This window comes from Branchiostoma floridae, chromosome 14 (genome assembly GCF_000003815.2).
Source record: "Branchiostoma floridae strain S238N-H82 chromosome 14, Bfl_VNyyK, whole genome shotgun sequence".
Taxonomy (NCBI): Eukaryota; Metazoa; Chordata; class Leptocardii; order Amphioxiformes; family Branchiostomatidae; genus Branchiostoma; species Branchiostoma floridae.
Genome location: NC_049992.1, coordinates 6,589,623 through 6,613,112, shown reverse-complemented (window position 1 = coordinate 6,613,112; position 23,490 = coordinate 6,589,623). Strand labels below are relative to the sequence as shown.

General features: G+C 41.0%; 3 protein-coding genes and 1 long non-coding RNA gene across 4 annotated transcripts; all 4 read right to left on the bottom strand.

Moving 5' to 3' along the window:
* Window positions 1–1,406: 1,406 nt before the first annotated feature.
* On the bottom strand, window positions 1,407–6,606 carry LOC118430057. Its single transcript, XM_035840764.1, has 8 exons — window positions 6,472–6,606; window positions 6,088–6,147; window positions 5,484–5,649; window positions 4,314–4,503; window positions 3,594–3,726; window positions 2,942–3,070; window positions 2,527–2,616; window positions 1,407–2,337 (listed from the first exon to the last, which is right to left on the bottom strand). The coding sequence occupies exons 1-7, from the start codon at window positions 6,604–6,606 to the stop codon at window positions 2,545–2,547; spliced, it is 885 nt and encodes a 294-aa protein (XP_035696657.1). The 3' UTR covers window positions 1,407–2,337; window positions 2,527–2,544.
* An 8,597-nt stretch (window positions 6,607–15,203) lies between these two features.
* On the bottom strand, window positions 15,204–17,975 carry LOC118430056. Its single transcript, XM_035840763.1, has 7 exons — window positions 17,970–17,975; window positions 17,581–17,640; window positions 16,984–17,146; window positions 16,246–16,435; window positions 15,767–15,899; window positions 15,255–15,383; window positions 15,204–15,212 (listed from the first exon to the last, which is right to left on the bottom strand). The coding sequence occupies exons 1-7, from the start codon at window positions 17,973–17,975 to the stop codon at window positions 15,204–15,206; spliced, it is 690 nt and encodes a 229-aa protein (XP_035696656.1).
* A 1,648-nt stretch (window positions 17,976–19,623) lies between these two features.
* On the bottom strand, window positions 19,624–20,590 carry LOC118430405. Its single transcript, XR_004832849.1, has 3 exons — window positions 20,542–20,590; window positions 20,151–20,210; window positions 19,624–19,715 (listed from the first exon to the last, which is right to left on the bottom strand). It is a non-coding gene; the product is annotated as an uncharacterized LOC118430405 (long non-coding RNA).
* Window positions 20,591–20,651: 61 nt separating this feature from the next.
* LOC118430055 lies at window positions 20,652–22,954 on the bottom strand. Its single transcript, XM_035840761.1, has 5 exons — window positions 22,934–22,954; window positions 22,256–22,418; window positions 21,746–21,935; window positions 21,070–21,183; window positions 20,652–20,670 (listed from the first exon to the last, which is right to left on the bottom strand). The coding sequence occupies exons 1-5, from the start codon at window positions 22,952–22,954 to the stop codon at window positions 20,652–20,654; spliced, it is 507 nt and encodes a 168-aa protein (XP_035696654.1).
* Between the last annotated feature and the right edge of the window lie 536 nt (window positions 22,955–23,490).

Genomic DNA, 23,490 nt, shown 5'->3' with positions numbered 1-23,490 from the left:
TAAAACTTTCACCTCTTTTCTCCAGTCGAAGGGGAGCTTGGAAAGCTTAGACCACAATGTTTTGTTCAAGTGATCGAACAACATGACATCCGCTCTGGTCCATTGGCGGACTTTTTCCGCCATATCTGCTGTCATGCTACGTATGGATTCATTACTTCGAGCGTTCTTTTTGAAAAACATATCTAGAACACATCCGTGTATAGTTCCTGTTCAACATCAACAGTATCAACATCCGTGTATAGTTCCTATTCAACATCAACAGTAACAACAAATATTGCTGTGTCTGTTAGAATGAATAATTTGGTGGCATTCGTCCCTTCCAAATATATCTGCTTGGGTGGTACATGTACAGGTCGATGAGAAATTCCTTTTTTTGGAACCCCTAGCCAAGTCGTGCGGCAACATTACGGAAGGCGAAGCATGAAGCTAGTATACAGTTGGTGACAGATTCGGGGAACGTTATGTAGTTTACTGACACCATCAACCACCATATCACCATTTTTTGTGGAAAATGTTGTCCATCACTACTTATTTCTGGCTAATGTTGCGACGAAAGTACCCTTCTTTACTGACAGTCCATTTTGCGTACGTATTTTGTCGTATTACTGGCAAAAAGACGTTAAACGAAACATCACGACATCAGTAACGCTAGTTCACCTTTATCCGCCGAGTGACCTTTATTCGTTGTCCTTAAAAACAACACATTTAGGAGTATTAAGTATGCGGACTGTGGTTTCAAATTTGCAATATTCTCAAAATCTTCCTATTTGAAACCACTGTCCGTCGAATTCATATCCCTAAGTACGCTTTTTTGTACAAATAACGGATATAGGTCACCCTCGGATAAAGGTGAACCTGCGTTACTCAGATAGGAAGGAGACCATGGAGACTGAAGCAGGACAATATCCTGTTTCTGTGCAACTCGACCACATCTCTACACATGTGATTGTGAATTCACGGTAATTTAGCCTGAGTATCGTCCTAGTTTTTTTCTAGTCTATTTGCAGAACACAATGGACTACTACTACTATTTACTTTTTGGACAGACGAGGACTATGTGGCACTGCACTCAAGATGGTAACTTATATTTACAGTGCCACATACACAGTACAGTACGAAGGTAATGGTAATCTTTTTCTTTTACCTCCCCGACCGAAGTCAGGTACCCATTTTTACACCTAGGTGACGTGAGGAAGGTCGTGCAAAGTGTTGCATATGTGACGTGTCTACAGTGAATCATCGTTGTATTTCCTTGCATTTGCCCTGTAAGGAAATAAATAAAGCCTACACGCGATTATACATAAGTCATATATGGTAAAAGAACGCATCATGTTTTTATATTGGGCTGCAAATTTAATGTAGCTATATATAGAATAAGCAAAGAAAACAACATTTGACGTCTCTATTCTATGGCCAGGTCTTTATAATGTCAAGCCTTATTGAAGCAATGAAGAGTACGAGGATGTGCTAAATTGGTATATACGTATGGACTCATTCGTTACCAGTGTCTCTACCTCACTGCTCTGGGTAAAGCAACGATATCGCCATATAGCAAATGTGTTACTTGTATCATGTGCTAGTCAAATTATTCATTTGCTCGTTGCAATATAACGACCCCTTCACATACCTACGGTCACAAATGTTTGAATTAAAAACAGAATAGAAAGTATGGTCTTATAGATTTCCCATAGTCGGCAATATATAGTTGGAGATCTTACATTGGCAAGTTGAATAAATCTCAGAATTTCTCTCTTACACTTAGGTGTTACATGAGTTGATGTCTTAATTCGATTTTTATTGACATGGCTATTCTGTTACTGATAACTACAAGTCAATGACCACAGTATATGCTAAAAGTATACACATCATATACACATTGTCTTCTTCTGTTGTGTTGAGTCATTGACAGACCTGGGGTTTAGTTTTCACCTACCGTCACCTATGGATATGCGAGTAAATACTTGAATGAAAGAAACCCAAATCAGGAACCATCATTGATCAACATCGTTTGTTTAGTGGGGTGAACATTCTTCCTTATGCTATTTTTTTTACATTGGCATAACATGTTCTAGTTAATTGTCTATTGGAATTTTCATGCAATTATTGTTTGTGACGTCTTTCGCTTTTTTTATTTTGGTAAACCAATCATCAACTAATGTCATGCCCTCTCTTTCATATTTTATACACCAAAAATAATGACATCAATACAACATATTGCTCATGATCAAACATTTCGTTTTACACCAATCACACCCCTAAAGGAAAACACTAGTCTTGCGAAGTAGCAAAGTCTGCTCAAGCATTGCTGTATTTGTTCTGTGCAAACTGCATGCTTGCCTGCAAACGGGAAACAGAGTGAAACGTTAGTTATCTTTATTTATATATACCTAGTTGATTGTGTATTGCATCATAATGACATTCACACACGAAAGAGTGTGTGTGTGTGTGTGTGTGTGTGTGTGTGTGTGTGTGTGTGTGTGTGTGTACATATGTATCTAAACTGTATCGTTTTCCTCCTTTTTGTACCTGCATGTTGGTCAGGATCTAGTAGTACCCTTTCTTGGTACGGTCCATGACTTCCTTGATCTGCTCCGGGGTCAGGGCGATGTTGTACACCTGAGGGAAAAGCAGTATATTGTATGTATCATCAACTTTCAATTGAAAGTCTATTGAAAGCTCATCAGCATCATTGCTAAAAGTGGATATGGATTTTTTTCTAAACCTTGTCCCGCTAAACAGGACCTATTCTGTGCTGCTGCTGCAGATTTATTCTCCACTGTATATGCGGTTACCTGCAGTATGCCGCACGTACGTAGAAATACCCCAAACCTGTAAAGATTCAGGGCCGACCTACAGCAGGTATTATACATGTGTGCAACCCGTGTATATACGGATTCAGTAAGACAAGGGTTGTTAAGTTGAGGATCGAGACAAAGTGTACCTGCATGTGAGCAATGCGCCCCTTGAAGCAGCGCTTGTCCTCTTTACCATTAGCGTCTGCCGGTTTGCCGGCCATGCACACAGGAGACTTGGTGGCCAGTTCCAGAACCCCAACTTCTTCGGAGGCAACCTGCATGGAGTCATTTCATAAAGGCCTTGATGTCAACCCAATGTAACAATTCCAGGCATAAAATGAAACAACATGACAAAAATATAACAACAGTGATTCATCATATAAGGTTAATTTGGTAACATCTCATTGAGTTATATTTTTCAAACTCCGAAACAAAATCCGTCCCTGCGGTTCAAAACAGCGGATAGGGTACCTAAACTTAGATTACTTTATTTGCCCCCTTGTCGAAGGTAATAGAAGAGGCTAGTTTCTACCAGACTCCGGTCTGGCCGAACAGTAATAGGGGACTTCTAGGAATAAAAGCCTAGTAGGAGTTAATTGGCCTAGTAGTGACTGATTGAAATTCCATGGCAACTTATTTATCCCTATTTGGCCAAATTCTTTTTTTTTTCATCCAACTAAAACGTCTGCTTGGAAACTAAGATGAAGCGAGATTTTGTACAGCCCAGCAGCTGTGTTTTATACGGGGGAAAAGGGGAAACGTATAGTTATTATGATTTTGAATGATACCGTATCGTACCTCCTCGGCATTCCTGTACAGCTTGACCTGGCCTGTGGTGGCATTGTAGGTGGCCGTCACGAACTGCCACTCTCCGTCCGTCATCACTTCTGCTTTGAGTTCAGGCGATGTTTTGCCACCCTGGTCAACGAATCTGGGAACATTGAAATAAGAAAAAATGAAATGCAACCACATCCATAGCTATGCTTTGGTCATATTTGTAGCGCTACCCGTAGGGGATGTAGCTCTGACTGGCCCATAAGCCCCAAAGTTGCCCCGGCGGGGTACCTCTCAGTGGCAGGTCACGGCGGCTATTTGTTACCAAGTCCCTAGTTGATTTGAAATCCAACTTGAAAGTAAGCCGGGGCCCGGTCATGCCCCAAATTACCACACAAGAAGTAATAATTTCATTATTAATTACGCAATAAAAGTCATAATTCGCGTCCGTTACATCTGTGTACATCCGCCTCTAAACTAATTTCTGCTGAAAAACATTGGATTTCATTCTCCTTTCTTTCGGTTGTCCTCCTTGATTTTTTTTACCCCATTCAGATTCATATGAACTGTTATAAGGACCAGAACTTATTCTTATTTTCCTTCACCCTATCCAAAGGTTCTTTTAAAAAACGGCAGTGACCTCACATACCAGAATCACAAACAGGCAGACAGATATTATCCACGGAGTTAAGATAAACAACCTATATATTATTAAGAAAGGTATGCAAAGAAAAAAAACCTTACTGTGCAGAAAGCTTGCTTGCAGTATTATGGAACCAAAAGGTGACTCCGTATTTGTAGAGATCGTTCTTCAGGTCCGTTTGGTAGCTGAAGATGGGTGAGACGGCTAGCCCCTCCGGGTAGACCCAGGCCTGCATGGTCATGTAGGATGTTGGGGCCAGGGCGCCGTTGTTGGGAAACTCGATCCTAGAGCCTTCGGTATTCAACAAAAGAACAATTACATGAAGTAAAGCATGTAACGTTGTATGTTTTAAAGTTTTCTTTTTCAAATGGATAATGAATGAATGAAAGACCTTTATTGTACATTCATGCCTCGACGGGCTAGGTACAGGTCACTGATAACAGACATGACTGATAACAGAATAACAAACATATGAAAAAAAAAACAGGATACAATTTAACTAGTTGAAGGTACTAAGCTAACAGGATGGTCGACATCTTCTCGCTTCTTTGTACAGATGTAGATATAAGAACATATAATGTTTGATATACAGGGTTTGTCTAGGCGTATCAAAAATAGAAATTTATCCGTTGCATTAAGATGTTCAAAATATGGGAACTCTTTTCTGATATATTCATAAAGCACAATCCGTTCATTATGGTACAATTTACAGTGTAAAATAAAATGCTGTTCATCTTCTACATGTTGTAGATCACAAAATTGGCAGACTCTATGCTGCAGAGGGGTGCGGTTGTGCCTTCCAGTTTCGATATGTAACTTGTGGCAACTAATCCGGAGTTTAGTGACAGCTACTCTGTGCTGTATACAGTTTATTTCCTTGATTTTGTTGCATACGGCCGAGGAGTATTTACAAGTTCCATATACAATTTGGTGTAAACCTGGCACCACCTGTGTTACGAACTTTTTTGTAGAATTAATAATCAGTTATTAAACCAAGTGCATGTGGATTTTTACCGCTCCATGTATCATGCAGTCATTAAATGTATGCCACACAGTATTAAAGATGTGGCAAGACTATGATATAGTACAGTGCTCAACTTTCTTTCAACACAAAGGTATACACTGATCAAAGTTTCAACTATTATTGTCGCCAGTGTTTGTTGTAAATTTAATCCGCGTATACTTTAAATTCTACTGTGATTACTACCAGCACAGATGAGCTTCCATGATAAGACTGTAATATGTAAACAACAACAACAACAAATGTTTACCAATAGCTCCTTTGAAGTAGAAGGCTCCGTCCGCATCCGTCTCTCCCCCCGGCCCCTGTGCCAACCCCGTGTCGAAATGCACGCCGTCATTACCATAGCCGCTGATGTCACGGGCGCCATGTTTGGAATCTAGTGGCCAGTGACCGACTAGTCCAGACGACGCGATCTACAACAACATACACCGAATAACATTGGACAATTACATTTGCAACCGACAGCACATATAGTAGTTAAAAATGGTTCCATTGGGTTCAAATACTTCAGTTGTTAGATCTAATTCTACATCCTCTGAAGAACAAAATTGCATTCTATTCTTTTTCTTGACACATTCTTAGCTACTATAAGTATGATGACGCAAAGAAGTTACTAGTCTATGTGTTCTGTTCAATAGTAATGAATAACACAGAGACCGAAATCTGAGCTAAGTTATCCACATATTAATTGTTAGATGCACAGTCATGCTTGTAACAGAAGAATAGGACAGTCAGCAAGTAGGACGTATGAAATTCTGCGGCCTTGACTAGATGATGCCACCCGAGGCAAACGTTTCGTGTGAGAAAGCTCTACTTCTGACAGGGAGAGCCGCATGTGAGGTCACACGTACCCCCCTGGTACGGTCCATGACTTCCTTGATCTCCTCCTGGGTCAGGGCGGTGTTGTACACCTGAGGGAAAAGCAGTATATTGTATATATATTTATACCATCAACTTTAAATTGATAACCTATTTAAATCTCATCAGCATCATTGCTAAAAGTGGATATGGATTTTCCCTAAACATTATCTTGCTAAACTTGACCTATTCTGTTGCTGCAGATGTTTTTCTCCGTTTGATTCTGTTTGCTGCGGTATGCCGCATTTTAGTGAGAAATACCCCAAACCCGTAAAGATACTGGACACACATACGAGTATAGGCATTATATATGTGCAACATGTATCTATATTGGACTCAACAGGACAAGGAAAATTGAGGATCGAGACAAGATGTACCTGCATGTGAGCAATACGCCCCTTGAAGCAGCGATTGTCCTCTTTACCATTAGCGTCTGCCGGTTTGCCGGCCATGCACACAGGATACTTGGTGGCCAGTTCCAGAACCCCAACTTCTTCGGAGGCAACCTGCATGGAGTCATTTTATAAAGGTGTTGATGTTAGTCCGATGAAACACAACCAGGCAAAAACAAAACATTTGTTAGGTTCATAAAAACTTTCCCCAATATCAAGACAATCCGCCAATACATCCTTGAGTAATAGTCTTCACGGACAGACACACAAAGAGAGAAAAGCAACCGAAAACATAGTTCCCATGACGAAGGTAAATGAGGGAAACGTATGGTTATAATGATTTTGAATGACATGGTACCTCCTCGGCATTCCTGTACAGCTTGACAAGGCCTGTCTTACTGCTGTAGGTGGCCGTCACGAACTGCCACTCTCCGTCCGTCATCACATCAGCTTTGACTTCTGCTGATGATTTCCCACCCTGGTCAACGAATCTGGGGACATTGAAATAAAAAAAAAAATGAAATGCAACAACACTCATGGCTATGCTTTGATCATATTTTAAATAAATTTGTATATATCTTTAGATATCAGAACTCCGATAATGCAATTATAAGTAAATATATCAAGGACCGTTCTGCTATTAGAAAGAATACAGAAACTGATGATTAGCCTACTTCATTGTATTACTATCTCAAAGAATCATGTTAGCCCTTATCGTTATGTTAACTAGGTTCTAAAGCTTTATCCTATACCTCTATTTTTTAGTTTGTGTAATAGTTATTGCCATACATTGTATCATGTACAATGGTCGTGCAATAAAGTTCTTCTCCTTGTACTGCTTCCCGTTGGGGATGTGGCTCTGGCTGGCCCCAAAGTTGTCCCAGCGGGGTACCTCTCACGGGCAGGTCACGGAGGCTATTTGTTACCAAGTCCATGGTTGATTTCAAATCCGGCTTAAAATCAACCCGGAACCCGGCCATGCCCAACATTACCACACAATAAATAATGATTTTATCATTATCTACGCGATTATAGTCTTATTGGCAAACGTTACATCTGTGCATCCGTCAAAAAACTTACAGTGACCTCACATACCAGAAACACAAACAGACAGGCAGACAGATACCACCCAATGAGTTAGGATGGATAGCCTATAGACGGGTACGTGACGAAAACATAATCTCACTGTGTAGAAAGCTTGCTTGCAGTGTTATGGAACCAAAAGGTGACTCCGTATTTGTAGAGATCGTTCTTCAGGTCCGTTTGGTAGCTGAAGATCGGACAGACGGCTAGCCCCTCCGGGTAGACCCAGGCCTGCATTGTCATTTGGGATGTTGGGGCCAGGGCTCCGTTGTTGGGAAACTCGATCCTAGAGCCTTCGGTGTTAAAAAATGAATTATGTAAAGCATAAGTAACGTTGAATATTGTAATGTTTGTAATTTGTCTTTTTTTTAAACGGATCATTTACAGTTTGTTTTCTTCATGTTCATGCCGAGGAGTAAATTCATGTTGGTTAAAACATTCATAATGTACAACTTGGATCTGGCATCACCTGTTTGTGGAATGCTGAGGGTCACGTTGCTTTTGTCAAATCTAACACTAGTTATTAAACAGAATACATGTGGATTTTCACCGCGCCATGTCTGCCCCACAGTATCAAAGATGTTGCAGGACTATAATATATTCAAAAGAACTATTGTTTACCAACAGCTCCTTTGAAGTAGAATGCTCCATCCACATCCGTCTCTCCCCCTGGCCCCTGTGCCATCTCCGTGTCGAAATGCACGCCGTGATTACCATAGCCGCTGACGTCACGGGCGCCATGTTTAGAATCTAGTGGCCAGTGACCCACTAGTCCAGACGCCATCTACAACAACACAGAATAACATTCGACAATTACATTTGCAACCGACAGCACATATAGTAGTTAAAGATGGTCCTATTGGGTTCAAGTACTTCAGTTGTTAGTTCTAATCCTACATCCTATGAAGAACAAAATTGTATTCTATTTTTCTTCTTGACACATTCTTAGCGACTATAAGTATGATGACGCAAAGAAGTTACTAGTCTATGTGTTCTGTTCAATAGTAATGAATAACACAGAGACCAAAATCTGAGCTAAGTTATCCACATATTAATTGCTAGATGCACAGTCGTGATTGTAACAGAAGAATAGGACAGTCAACAAGTGGGACGTATGAGGTCCTGCGGCCTTGACTAGATGAGGCCACCCCGAGGCAAACGTTTCGTGTGAGAAAGCTCTACTTCTGACAGGGAGAGCCGCATGTGAGGTCACACGTACCCCCCTGGTACGGTCCATGACTTCCTTGATCTCCTCCTGGGTCAGGGCGGTGTTGTACACCTGAGGGGAAAAGCAGTATATTGTATATATATTTATACCATCAACTTTAAATTGATAACCTATTTAAAGCTCATCAGCATCATTGCTAAAAGTGGATATGGATTTTCCTCAACCTTGTCCCGCTAAACTTGATCTATTCTGTGCTGCTGCTGCAGATTTACTTCTCCGTTTGATTCTGTTTGCTGCGGTATGTCGCATTTTAGTGAGAAACACCCCAAACCCGTAAAGATACTGGACACACATACGAGTACAGGCATTATATATGTGCAACCTGTATATATATGGACTCAACAGGACAAGGAAAGTTTAGAATCAAGACAAGGTGTACCTGCATGTGAGCAATGCGCCCCTTGAAGCAGCGCTTGTCCTCTTTACCATTGGCGTCTGCCGGTTTGCCGGCCATGCACACAGGATACTTGGTAGCCAGATCCAGAACCCCAACTTCTTCGGAGGCAACCTGCATGGAAACATTTCACAAACGTATTGATGTTAGCCCGATGAAACACAACCATGCAAAATCTAAACATTTGTTGGTTTCATCAAAACTTGACCCAATATCAAAACATTCCGCCAATGCATCCTTGAGTAATCGTCTTTACGGACAGACGCACAAAGGAAGGAAAGCAACCGAAAACATAGTCCCCGTGTTGAAGATAAAAGCAAAGGGTTTTTTATTCAACAAAACAAAAGTATGAAAACCATTCAGCAAGTACAAAACAAGAATGTATGAAATAATATCAAACCAAAAAGCAAAGTGTTTTTTGCACAGCCAGCAGTTGTGTTTTATACGGAAAATGACGTAAACGTATAGTTTTAATGATTTTGAATGACATGGTACCTCCTCGGCATTCCTGTACAGCTTCACCAGGCCTGTCTTGCTGCTGTAGGTGGCCGTCACGAACTGCCACTCTCCGTCCGTCATCACATCCGCTTTGACTTCTGCTGATGATTTCCCACCCTGGTCAACGAATCTGGAGACATTGAAATTAAACAAAAATTAAATGCAACCACATCCATAGCTATGGTTTGGCCATATTTGTACCAAATTTTTATATATCTTTAGATATATTTGAACTCCCATAATGCAAAAATAGGCAAATATATTAAGCACCGTTCAGCTATTAGAAAGAATACCGAAACAAATTCGTCGTATTACTATCTCAGAGAATTATGTTAGCCCTTTAGTTATGTTAACTAGGTTGTAAAGCTTTGACCTATACCTCGATTTTGTACTTTGTGTAATAGTTGTTGATATATATTGTATCATGTACAATTGTCGTGCAATTAAGTTCTTCTACGTGACGAAGAAATATCTCACTGTGTAGAAAGCTTGCTTGCAGTGTTATGGAACCAGAAGGTGACTCCATATTTGTAGAGATCGTTCTTCAGGTCCGTTTGGTAGCTGAAGATCGGACAGACGGCTAGCCCCTCCGGGTAGACCCAGGCCTGCATTGTCATGTTGGATGTTGGGGCCAGGGCTCCGTTGTTGGGAAACTCGATCCTAGAGCCTTCGGGATTCAACAAAACAGCAATTGCATAAGCAAAAGTAACGTTGCATATTTAAACATTTCCTTTTTTTAGATGGTGGAGCATTGTACAGTTTGTTCTTGATGTTGTTGCCCAAGACCGAGGAGTGCTTTGATTCATGTTGTTTAAAATATTTACAATATTAATGTATAACTTGCTGTAAACCTCGCATCACATGTGTGTGGAATATTGGCGATGATGATGCCTTTGTAGACTTTTAAATCAGCTAACCGAATAAATGTGGGGTTTCACTGCACCATGTGTCATACGGTCCATTCAACAGTATCAGAGGTGTGGCAAGACTATAATATAGTACAATGCTAAACGTTCTTCCAACACAAAGGTATATATTGATCAAACTTTCAACGATCACTGTCGCAGTCTACTGAAGAAGGTGACAGTGGTCGTCTAAAATTTGATCCGTGTATACCTTTGAGTTGGAAGAAATTTAAGCATCATACTACGATTACTGCTAAGTAAAACACAGATGGAGTTCTATGATAAGACTATAATGTGTTTTAAGAATGTTTACCAACAGCTCCTTTGAAGTAGAATGCTCCATCGACATCAGTCTCTCCCCCTGGCCCCTGCGCCAACCCCGTGTCGAACTGCACGCCGTGATTACCATAGCCGCTGACGTCACGGGCGCCATGTTTGGAATCTAGTGGCCAGTGACCGACTAGTCCAGACGCCATCTACAACAACACAGAATAACATTGGACAATTACATTTGCAACCGACAGCACATATAGTAGTTAAAGATGGTCCTATTGGGTTCAAGTACTTCAGTTGTTAGTTCTAATCCTACATCCTCTGAAGAACAAAATTGTATTCTATTCATCTTCTTGCCACATTCTTAGCGACTATAAGTATGATGACGCAAAGAAGTTACTAGTCTATGTGTTCTGTTCAATAGTAATGAATAACACAGAGATCAAAATCTGAGCTACGGTATCCACATATTAATTACTAGATGCACAGTCGTGATTGTAACAGAAGAAAAGGACAGTCAGCAAGTAGGATGTATGAAATGCTGCGGCCTTGACTAGACGAGGCCACCCCGAGGCAAACGTTTCGTGTGACAAAGCTCTACTTCTGACAGGGAGAGCCGCATGTGAGGTCACACGTACCCCCCTGGTACGGTCCATGACTTCCTTGATCTCCTCCTGGGTCAGGGCGGTGTTGTACACCTGAGGGGAAAAGCAGTATATTGTATATATATTTATACCATCAACTTTAAATTGATAATCTATTTAAAGCTTATCAGCATCATTGCTAAAAGTGGATATGGATACTGTATGTACTGTATATACTATATGTACACATACGAGTACAGGCATTATATATGTGCAACGTGTATATATATGGACTAAACAGGACAAGGAAAGTTTAGAATCAAGACAAGGTGTACCTGCATGTGAGCAATACGCCCCTTGAAGCAGCGCTTGTCCTCTTTACCATTGGCGTCTGCCGGTTTGCCGGCCATGCACACAGGATACTTGGTGGCCAGTTCCAGAACCCCAACCTCTTCGGAGGCAACCTACATGGAAACATTTCACAAACGTATTGATGTTAGCCCGATGAAATACAACCAGGCAAAAAATAAACATTTGTTGGTTTCATCAAAACTTTCCCCAATATCAAGACAATCCGCCTATGCATCCTTGATCAATTGAGTGATTGTCTTCAAGGACAGACGCACAAAGAGAGAAAAGCAACCGAAAACATAGTCCCCATGCCGAAGGTAAATGAGGGAAACGTATAGTTATAATGATTTTGAATGAGATGGTACCTCCTCGGCATTCCTGTACAGCTTGACCAGGCCTGTCTTGCTGCTGTAGGTGGCCGTCACGAACTGCCATTCTCCGTCCGTCATCACATCAGCTTTGACTTCTGCTGATGATTTCCCACCCTGGTCAACGAATCTGGAGACATTGAAATTTAAAAAAAGATTAAATGCAACCACATCCCTAGCTATGGTTTGGTCATATTTGTAACAAATTTTTATATATCTTTAGATATATTTGAACTCCCATAATGGAAAAATAGGCAAATATATTAAGGACCGTTCTGCTATTAAAAAGAATATCGAAATTAATTCATTGTATTACTATCTCAGAGAATTATGCTAGCCCTTTAGTTATGTTAACTTGGTTGTTAAGCTTTATCCTATACCTCGATTTTGTACTTTGTGTAATAGTTGTTGCCATATATAGTATCATGTACAATTGTCGTGCAATTAAGTTCTTCTACGTGACGAAGAAATATCTCACTGTGTAGAAAGCTTGCTTTCCGTGTTATGGAACCAAAAGGTGACACCGTATTTGTAGAGATCGTTCTTCAGGTCCGTTTGGTAGCTGAAGATCGGACAGACGGCTAGCCCCTCCGGGTAGACCCAGGCCTGCATTGTCATGTTGGATGTTGGGGCCAGGGCTCCGTTGTTGGGAAACTCGATCCTAGAGCCTTCGGGATTCAACAAAACAGCAATTGCATAAGCAAAAGGAACGTTGCATATTTAAACATTTCTTGTTTTTTACATGGTGGAGCATTGTACAGTTTGTTCTTGATGTTGTTGCCTAAGGCCGAGGAGTACTTTGATTCATGTTGTTTAAAATATTTAAAATATTAATGTATAACTTGCTGTAAACCTCGCATCATATGTGTGTGGAATATTGGCGATGATCATGCCTTTGTAGACTTTTAATTCAGCTAACCGAATAAATGTGCGGTTTCTCTGTTCCATGTGTCATACGGTCCATTCCACAGCATCAGAGGTGTGGCAAGACTATAATATAGTACAATGCTAAATTTTCTTCCAACACAAAGGTATATATGGATCAAATTTTCAACGAGCACTGTCACATTCTACTGGAGAAGGTGACAGTGGTCAATCAAAATTTGATCCGGTATACCTTTGAGTTGGAAGAAATTTAAGCATTATACTACGATTACTGCTAACACAGATGGATTTCTATGATAAGACTATAATGTGTTTTGAAATTGTTTACCAACAGCTCCTTTGAAATAGAATGCTCCATCGACATCAGTCTCTCCCCCTGGCCCCTGTGCCAACCCCGTGTCGAACTGCACGCCGTGATTACCATAGCCGCTGACGTCACGGGCGCCATGTTTGGAATCTAGTGGCCAGTGACCGACTAGTCCAGACGACGCGATCTACAACAACACAGAATAACATTGGACAATTACATTTGCAACCGACAGCACATATAGTAGTTAAAGATGGTTCCATTGGGTTCAAATACTTCAGTTGTTAGATCTAATTCTACATCCTCTGAAGAACAAAATTGCATTCTATTCTTTTTCTTGACACATTCTTAGCTACTATAAGTATGATGACGCAAAGAAGTTACTAGTCTATGTGTTCTGTTCAATAGTAATGAATAACACACAGACCAAAATCTGAGCTAAGTTATCCACATATTAATTGTTAGATGCACAGTCATGATTGTAACAGAAGAATAGGACAGTCAGCAAGTAGGACGTATGAAATTCTGCGGCCTGACTAGATGAGGCCACCCCGAGGCAAACGTTTCGTGTGAGAAAGCTCTACTTCTGACAGGGAGAGCCGCATGTGAGGTCACACGTACCCCTCTGGTACGGTCCATGACTTCCTTGATCTCCTCCTGGCTCAGGGCGGTGTTGTACACCTGAGGGGAAAAGCAGTATATTGTATATATATTTATACCATCAACTTTAAATTGATAATCTATTTAAAACTCATCAGCATAGTTGCTAAAAGTGGATATGGATTTTTCCTCAACCTTGTCCCGCTAAACCTGACCTATTCTGTGCTGCTGCTGCAGATTTACTTCTCCGTTTGATTCTGTTTGCTGCGGTATGTCGCATTTTAGTGAGAAACACCCCAAACCCGTAAAGATACTGGACACACATACGAGTATAGGCATTACGAGGGGTGATCAATAAGTCCTCGGCCTCATCTATAAATGACAAGCACAAGTCTGCCTTTGAGGCACAACTTCGTAGTACGAAGCCTTTTATCAATATCCTCCTAATTACAAATCATTGGAGTCATTACTTTCCCGGCATTCGTTTTTTCTAAATAAGAAGGTAAGTGGCGAGAAAAAGAAGGGTGAAGTGTGATCAAACAATTTGACCCGTACACTTCAGGTGGCAGCTCAATTGTCCACATTTTTTTTCGTTATCCCTTACCTAATGTTACTGGGTGTCGCCTACAAGGTAATGATCACAATAATTTGAATTTTGGTACACATTTATACAGGACTTTATACGTGTACGTAGGATTATCAATAAGTCCTCGGTTTTACCGAGAAATAATAAGCACAGCTCAGATTTCGAAGCATAAATGTCAAGTATAAAGTCTTATATAAATATGTACCAAAATTCAAATTATTGTGATCATTACTTTGCAGGCGACACCCAGTAATGTTAGGTAAGGGAGAAGGAAAAAAACGTGGACAATTGACCTGACCTGAGTGTGCGGGTCAATTTGCGCTGCTGGAAGGCAGACACCCATTTTTTTTGCTTGAAAAAGGAAGAGAATCATTATCAAATATCTTGACAATGTCTTTTCTTAATTTACGGCATGGGGAACTCGACACACACATGTCTGATCACAATTCACACCACTTTTTTCTCGCCACTTACCTTCTGATTTGCCAAAAACGAATGCCTGTAAAGTAATCACTGCAATGATTTGAAATTTGGTGGGTATTGATAAAAGGCTTCATACTATGATGTTGTGCATGAAAATTTGAGTTGTCCTTATTATTTCTTGGTGAGGCCGAGAACTTATTGATCACCCCTCGTATATATGTGCAACCTGTATCTATATGGACTTAACAGGACAAGGAAAGTTTAGAATCAAGACAAGGTATACCTGCATGTGAGCAATGCGCCCCTTGAAGCAGCGCTTGTCCTCTTTACCATTGGCGTCTGCCGGTTTGCCGGCCATGCACACAGGATACTTGGTGGCCAGTTCCAGAACCCCAACCTCTTCGGAGGCAACCTGCATGGAAACATTTCACAAACGTATTGATGTTAGCCCAATGAAATACAACCAGGCAAAAACTAAACATTTGTTGGTTTCATCACAACTTTCCCCAATATCAAGACAATCCGCCAATGCATCCTTGAGTAATCGTCTTCACGGACAGACGCACGAAGAGAGAAAAGCAACCGAAAACATAGTCCCCATGGCGAAGGTAAAAGCAAAGGGTTTTTTATTCAACAAAAACAAAAGTATGAAAACTATCCAGCAAGTAGAAAAGAAGAAGGTATGAAATAATATCAAACCAAAAAGCAAAGTGTTTTTTTGCACAGTCAGCAGTTGTGTTTTATGCGGAAAATGAGGGAAACGTATAGTTATAATGATTTTGAATGACATGGCACCTCCTCGGCATTCCTGTACAGCTTCACCAGGCCTGTCTTGCTGCTGTAGGTGGCCGTCACGAACTGCCACTCTCCGTCCGTCATCACATCCGCTTTGACTTCTGCTGATGATTTTCCACCCTGGTCAACGAATCTGGAGACATTGAAATTTAAAAAAATTAAATGCAACCACATCCATAGCTATGGTTTGGTCATATTTGTAACAAATGTTTATATATCTTAAGATATATTTGAACTCCCATAATGCAAAAATAGGCAAATATATCAATGACCGTTCTACTATTAGAAAGAATACCGAAACTAATTCATTGTATTACTATCTCAGAGAATTATGTTAGCCCTTTAGTTATGTTAACTAGGTTGTTAAGCTTTATCCTATACCTCGATTTTATACTTTGTGTAATAGTTGTTGCCATATATTGTATCATGTACAATTGTCGTGCAATTAAGTTCTTCTACGTGACGAAGAAATATCTCACTGTGTAGAAAGCTTGCTTTCAGTGTTATGGAACCAGAAGGTGACACCATATTTGTAGAGATCGTTCTTCAGGTCCGTTTGGTAGCTGAAGATCGGACAGACGGCTAGCCCCTCCGGGTAGACCCAGGCCTGCATTGTCATGTTGGATGTTGGGGCCAGGGCTCCGTTGTTGGGAAACTCGATCCTAGAGCCTTCGGGATTCAACAAAACAGCAATTGCATAAGCAAACGTAACGTTGCATATTTAAATATTTCCTTTTTTTAGATGGTGGAGCATTGTACAGTTTGTTCTTGATTCTGTTGCCCAAGGCCGAGGAGTACTTTGATTCATGTTGTTTAGAATATTTACAATATTAATGTATAACTTGCTGTAAACCTCGCATCACATGTGTGTGGAATATTGGCGATGATGATGCCTTTGTAGACTTTTAAATCAGCTAACCGAATAAATGTGTGGTTTTACTGTTCCATGTGTCATACGGTCCATTCAACAGTATCAGAGGTGTGGCAAGACTATAATATAGTACAATGCTAAACGTTCTTCCAACACAAAGGTATATATGGATCAAATTTTTAACGATCACTGTCGCCTTCTACTGAAGAAGGTGACAGTGGTCGTTAAAAATTTGATCCGGCCGTGTATACCTTTGAGTTGGAAGAAAGTTTTGCATTATACTACGATTACTTCTTACACAGATGAACTTTTATGATAAGACTATAATGTGTTTTAAAATGTTTACCAATAGCTCCTTTGAAGTAGAATGCTCCATCGACATCAGTCTCTCCCCCCGGCCCCTGTGCCATCTCCGTGTCGAACTGCACGCCGTGATTACCATAGCCGCTGACGTCACGGGCGCCATGTTTGGAATCTAGTGGCCAGTGACCGACTAGTCCAGACGCCATCTACAACAACACAGAATAACATTGGAGACTACATTTGCAACCGACAGCACCTATAGTAGTTAACGATGGTTCTTTTGGGTTCAAATACTTCAGTTGTTAGATCTAAACCGAAATCCTCTGAAGAACAAAATTGCATTCTATTCAAAGACTTTTTCTTGACACATTCTTAGCGACTATAAATATGATGACGCAATGAAGTTACTAGTTTTTGTGTTCTGTTCAATAGTAATGAATAACACAGAGACCAAAGCTAAGTTATCCACATATTAATTGTTAGATGTACAGTCACGATTGTAGCAGAAGAATAGGACAGTCAACAGGTAGGACGTATGAGGTCCTGCGACCTTGAATAGATGAGGCCACCCCGAGGCAAACGTTTCGTGTGAGAAAGCTCTACTTCTGACAGGGAGAGCCGCATGTGAGGTCACACGTACCCCCCTGGTACGGTCCATGACTTCCTTGATCTCCTCCTGGGTCAGGGCGGTGTTGTACACCTGAGGGGAAAAGCAGTATATTGTATATATATTTATGCCATCAACTTTAAATTGATAATCTATTTAAAGCTCACCAGCATCATTGCTAAAAGTGGATATGGATTTTTCCTCAACCTTGTCCCGCTAAACCTGACCTATTCTGTGCTGCTGCTGCAGATTTACTTCTCCGTTCGATTCTGTTTGCTGCGGTATGCCGCATTTTAGTGAGAAACACCCCAAACCCGTAAAGATACTGGACACACATACGAGTACAGGCATTATATATGTGCAACCTGTGTATATATGGACTCAACAGGATAAGGAAAGTTTAGAATCAAGACCAGGTGTACCTGCATGTGCGCAATACGCCCCTTGAAGCATCGCTTGTCCTCTTTACCATTGGCGTCTGCCGGTTTGCCGGCCATGCACACAGGATACTTGGTGGCCAGTTCCAGAACCCCAACTTCTTCGGAGGCAACCTGCATGGAGACATTTCATAAACGTCCTGATGTTAGCCCGATAAAACACAAACAGGAAAAACTAAACATTTGTTGTTTGATCAAAACTTTCCCAATATCAAGACAATCCAGCAATGCATCCTTGAGTAATTGTCTTCACGGACAGATACACAAAGAGAGAAAGGCAACCGAAAACATAGTCCCCATGCCGAAGGTAAATGAGGGAAACGTATTGTTATAATGATTTTGAATGACATGGAACCTCCTCGGCATTCCTGTACAGCTTCACCAGGCCTGTCTTGCTGCTGTAGGTGGCCGTCACGAACTGCCACTCTCCGTCCGTCATCACATCCGCTTTGACTTCTGCTGATGATTTCCCACCCTGGTCAACGAATCTGGAGACATTGAAATAAAAACAATAAATGCAACAACACTCATGGCTATGCTTTGGTCATATTTTTAACAAATTTGTATATATCTTTAGATATCAGAACTCCGATAATGCAATAATAGGTAAATATATCAAGGACCGTTATGCTATTAGAAAGAATACCCAAACTGATGATTAGCCTACTTCATTGTATTACTATCTCAGAGAATTATGTTAGCCCTTTAGTTATGTTAACTAGGTTGTTAAGCTTTATCCTATACCTCGATTTTGTACTTTATGTAATGGCTGTTGCCATATATTGTATCATGTACAATTGTCGTGCAATTAAGTTCTTCTACGTGACGAAGAAATATCTCACTGTGTAGAGAGCTTGCTTGCAGTGTTATGGAACCAAAAGGTGACACCATATTTGTAGAGATCGTTCTTCAGGTCCGTTTGGTAGCTGAAGATCGGACAGACGGCTAGCCCCTCCGGGTAGACCCAGGCCTGCATTGTCATGTTGGATGTTGGGGCCAGGGCTCCGTTGTTGGGAAACTCGATCCTAGAGCCTTCGGTTTTCAACACAACAGCAATTGCATAAGCAAAAGTAACGTTGCATATTTAAACATTTCCTTTTTTTAGATGGTGGAGCATTGTACAGTTCGTTCTTGATGTTGTTGCCTAAGGCCGAGGAGTACTTTGATTCATGTTGTTTAAAATATCTACAATATTAATGTATAACTTGCTGTAAACCTCGCATCACATGTGTGTGGAATATTGGCGATGATGATGCCTTTGTAGACTTTTAAATCAGTTAACCGAATAAATGTGGGGTTTCACTGCTCCATGTGTCATACGGTCCATTCAACAGTATCAGAGGTGTGGCAAGACTATAATATAGTCAACGTTCTTTCAACACAAAGGTACATATGGATCAAATTTTCAACGATCACTGTCGCCTTCTACTGAAGAAGGTGACAGTGGTCGTTAAAGAATTGATCCGTGTATACCTTTGAGTTGGAAGAAATTTAAGCGTTATACTACGATTACTACTAAAACAGATGGACTTCTATGATAAGACTATAATGTGTTTTAAAATGTTTACCAACAGCTCCTTTGAAGTAGAATGCTCCATCGACATCAGTCTCACCCCCTGGTCCCTGTGCCAATCCCGTGTCGAACTGCACGCCGTGATTACCATAGCCGCTGACGTCACGGGCGCCATGTTTGGAATCTAGTGGCCAGTGACCGACTAGTCCAGACGCGATCTGCAACAACACAGAATAACATTCGACAATTACATTTGCAACCGACAGCACATATAGTAGTTAACGATGGTTCTACTGGGTTCAAATACTTCAGTTGTTAGATCTAAACCGACATCCTCTGAAGAACAAGATTGCATTCTATTCTTTTTCTTGACACATTCTTAGCTACTATAATTATGGTGACGCAATGAAGTTACTAGTCTATGTGCTCTATTCAAAAGGAACGAATAACACAGAGACCGAAATCCGAGCTAAGTTATCCACATATTAGTTGTTAGATGTTCGGTCATGATTGTAACAGAGAAACAGGACAGTCAACAAGTAAGACGTATGAAGTTCTGCGGCCTTGACTAGATGTGGCGACCCCGAAGCAAACGTTTCGTGTGAGAAAGCTCTACTTCTGACAGGGAGAGCCGCATGTGAGGTCACACGTACCCCCCTGGTACGGTCCATGACTTCCTTGATCTCCTCCTGGGTCAGGGCGGTGTTGTACACCTGAGGGAAAAGCAGTATATTGTATATATATATTCATACTATCAACTATAAATTGATACTCTTTTTAAAACTTTCAGCATCATTGCTAAAAGTGGATATGGATTTTTTCTAAATCTTGTCCCGCTAAACTTGATCTATTCAGTGCTGCTGCTGCAGATTTACTTCTCGGTATGATTCTGTTTGCTGCGGTATGCCGCATTTTAGTGAGAAATACCCCAAACCCGTAAAGATACTGGACACACATACGAGTACAAGCATTATAGATGTGCAACCTGTATATATATATGGACTCAGCAGGACAAGAAAAGTTGAGGATCGAGACAAGCTGTACCTGCATGTGAGCAATACGCCCCTTGAAGCAGCGCTTGTCCTCTTTACCATTGACGTCTGCCGGTTTGCCGGCCATGCACACAGGATACTTGGTGGCCAGATCCAGAACCCCTACTTCTTCGGAGGCAACCTGCATGGAGACATTTTATAAACGTATTGATGTTAACCTGGTGAAACATAACCTGGCAAAAACTAAACATTTGTTGGTTTCATAAAAACTTGCCCCAATATCAAGACAATCCGCCGATGCATCCTTGAGTAATCGTCTTCACGGACGGACACACAGAAGAGAAGAGAGATAAGCAACCGAAAACATAGTTTCCATGCCGAAGGTGAAGGCAAAGGTTTTTCTTTTATTCAACAAACAAAAGTATTCAAACCATCCAGCAAATATAAATCAAGAATATCAAACCAAAAATTGTTTTGTTTGCACAGTCAGCAGTTGTGTTAAATGTGGAATAAAAAAAATGAGAGAAACGTATAGTATAATGATTTGGAATGGCATTGTACCTCCTCGGCATTCCTATACAGCTTCACCAGGCCTGTCTTACTGCTGTAGGTGGCCGTCACGAACTGCCACTCTCCGTCCGTCATCACATCCGCTTTGACTTCTGCTGATGATTTCCCACCCTGGTCAACGAATCTGCAGACATTGAAATAAAAAGAACTGAAATGCAACCACATCCTTAGCTATGTTTTGCTCATATTTGTAGCGGTACCCGTAGGGGATGTAGCTCTGGCTGGCCCCAAAGCCCCAAATTTGTCCCGGCGGGGTACCTCTCACGGACAGGTCACATAGTACAGTGGCTATTAGTTACCAAGATGATTTTAAATCCGACTTAAAATTAACCCGGGGCTGGTCATGCCAAAAAATACCACATAAGAAATAATAATAAGATCATTAATTACGCAATAAAAGTCCTAATTCGGGTCAATTACATTTCTGTACATCCATCTCTAAACTAATTTCTCCTTTCTTTCAGTTGTCCTCTTTGATTTTTTACTCATGCAACCACTATGTGACCTACTATATGGACCAGAATATATTCCACTTCTCTCAATCCAGAGGGTCTTTTCAAACTTACAGTGACCTTACATACCAGAAACAGAAACAGACAGACATATGCCTCCCAATGAGTTCGGATAGATAGCCTATAGAAGGGTACGTGACGAAAAAGTATCTCGTGACGAGAAATAAATCTCACTGTGCAGAAAGCTTGCTTTCAGTGTTATGGAACCAAAAGGTGACTCCATATTTGTAGAGATCGTTCTTCAGGTCCGTTTGGTAGCTGAAGATGGGCGAGACGGCTAGCCCCTCCGGGTAGACCCAGGCCTGCATGGTCATGTTGGATGTTGGGGCCAGGGCTCCGTTGTTGGGAAACTCGATCCTAGAGCCTTCGGTATTAAAAAAATAAATTACATAAAGCATAAGTAACGTTGCATGTTGTAATGTTTTTTTTTTACTGGATCATTTACAGTTTGTTTTCTTCATGTTCATGCCGAGGAGTAAATTCATGTTGGTTAAAACATTCACAATCTACAACTTGGATCTGGCATCACCTGTGTGTGGAATGTTGAGGGTCACGTTGCTTTTGTCAAATCTAACAACAGTTATTAAACAGAAGACATGTGGATTTTCACCGCGTCATGTGTGCCCCACAGAATCAAAGATGTTGCAAGACTATAATACATTCAAAAGAACTATAATTGTTTACCAACAGCTCCTTTGAAGTAGAATGCTCCATCGACATCAGTCTCTCCCCCCGGCCCCTGCGCCAACCCCGTGTCGAACTGAACGCCGTGATTACCATAGCCGCTGACGTCACGGGCGCCATGTTTAGAATTCAGTGGCCAGTGACCGACTAGTCCAGACGCCATCTACAACAACACAGAATAACATTGGAGAACCACATTTTGCAAGTTGCAGTATTTTTATTAGTTGATGATGCATCTAATGGGACAAACCGTTTTCATGAAAGCGTATCCCTGTTGTTAGTGATCATAAATATAATGCTAACCTTTCTTCCAACACTATGGTGAACACGGATCAAATTGTAAATAGAAAAAAGTATTGTATTCAATTCTTTTTCAGAACACAAATGTTAGATCTTAACAAAGGAATATGGTGGCGCAATGAAGCTGTTTCAAAAGATAACACAGAGCTCACAAAATCTGAGCTTCGAATCAAATGAACATCTCCACCAAAAAAACATTAAGTTATCCGCGTATGATTTGATAGTTTCACAGTCATTGTAACAGAAGAACAAGACAATCAACAAGTAGAACATATGGAGCCAGGTGGCCTTGGCTAGATGCGGGCACCCCGAGGCAAACGTTTTGGTTGTCAAAGCTCTACTTCTGACAGGGAGAGCCGCATGTGAGGTCACACGTACCCATCCGTCATCCTGAGGCATTGAGCTGTCAAACGGTTCCAACTCTGACGCGGGAGGTCACATGTGAACTATTGAAGCTTAACCTCCGAAGTATCATGTCAAATGTGAGGTCGATAAGCATCACAGCTTGCTTGTGATACTGCTGACATTATCATGACGAACGACGTAAAAAAGGCAGGTCTTAGCTCGACTGGCAATCAGTTGATAGTACTATTAGTAGCATTTAGCTTAGAATTCGTCGTACAACAGGTTAACAGGTAAGACAGATTGTAATCGGTTCAACTGCGTCATGATTTTTAAAATTCCTTAGTTGACTAAGACATGATTTGGCTGGGCGATATACGCCGAAGTTGAATTTCAAACCGAATAAAAACTTATATACGGGTATATATAACAGCTATTTCGCAGGTGACGAGCGAACTTTACATGACCTTCAAACCCTTAGATTATCTATCATAGAAAAATGAGTGATAAAAGAAGCCACCGTACATGTTAGTTGGGAAGACGATCTATTGGAAAGAGTCAGGGGTTTAAGTATTCATCTGAAAACGGGTTCT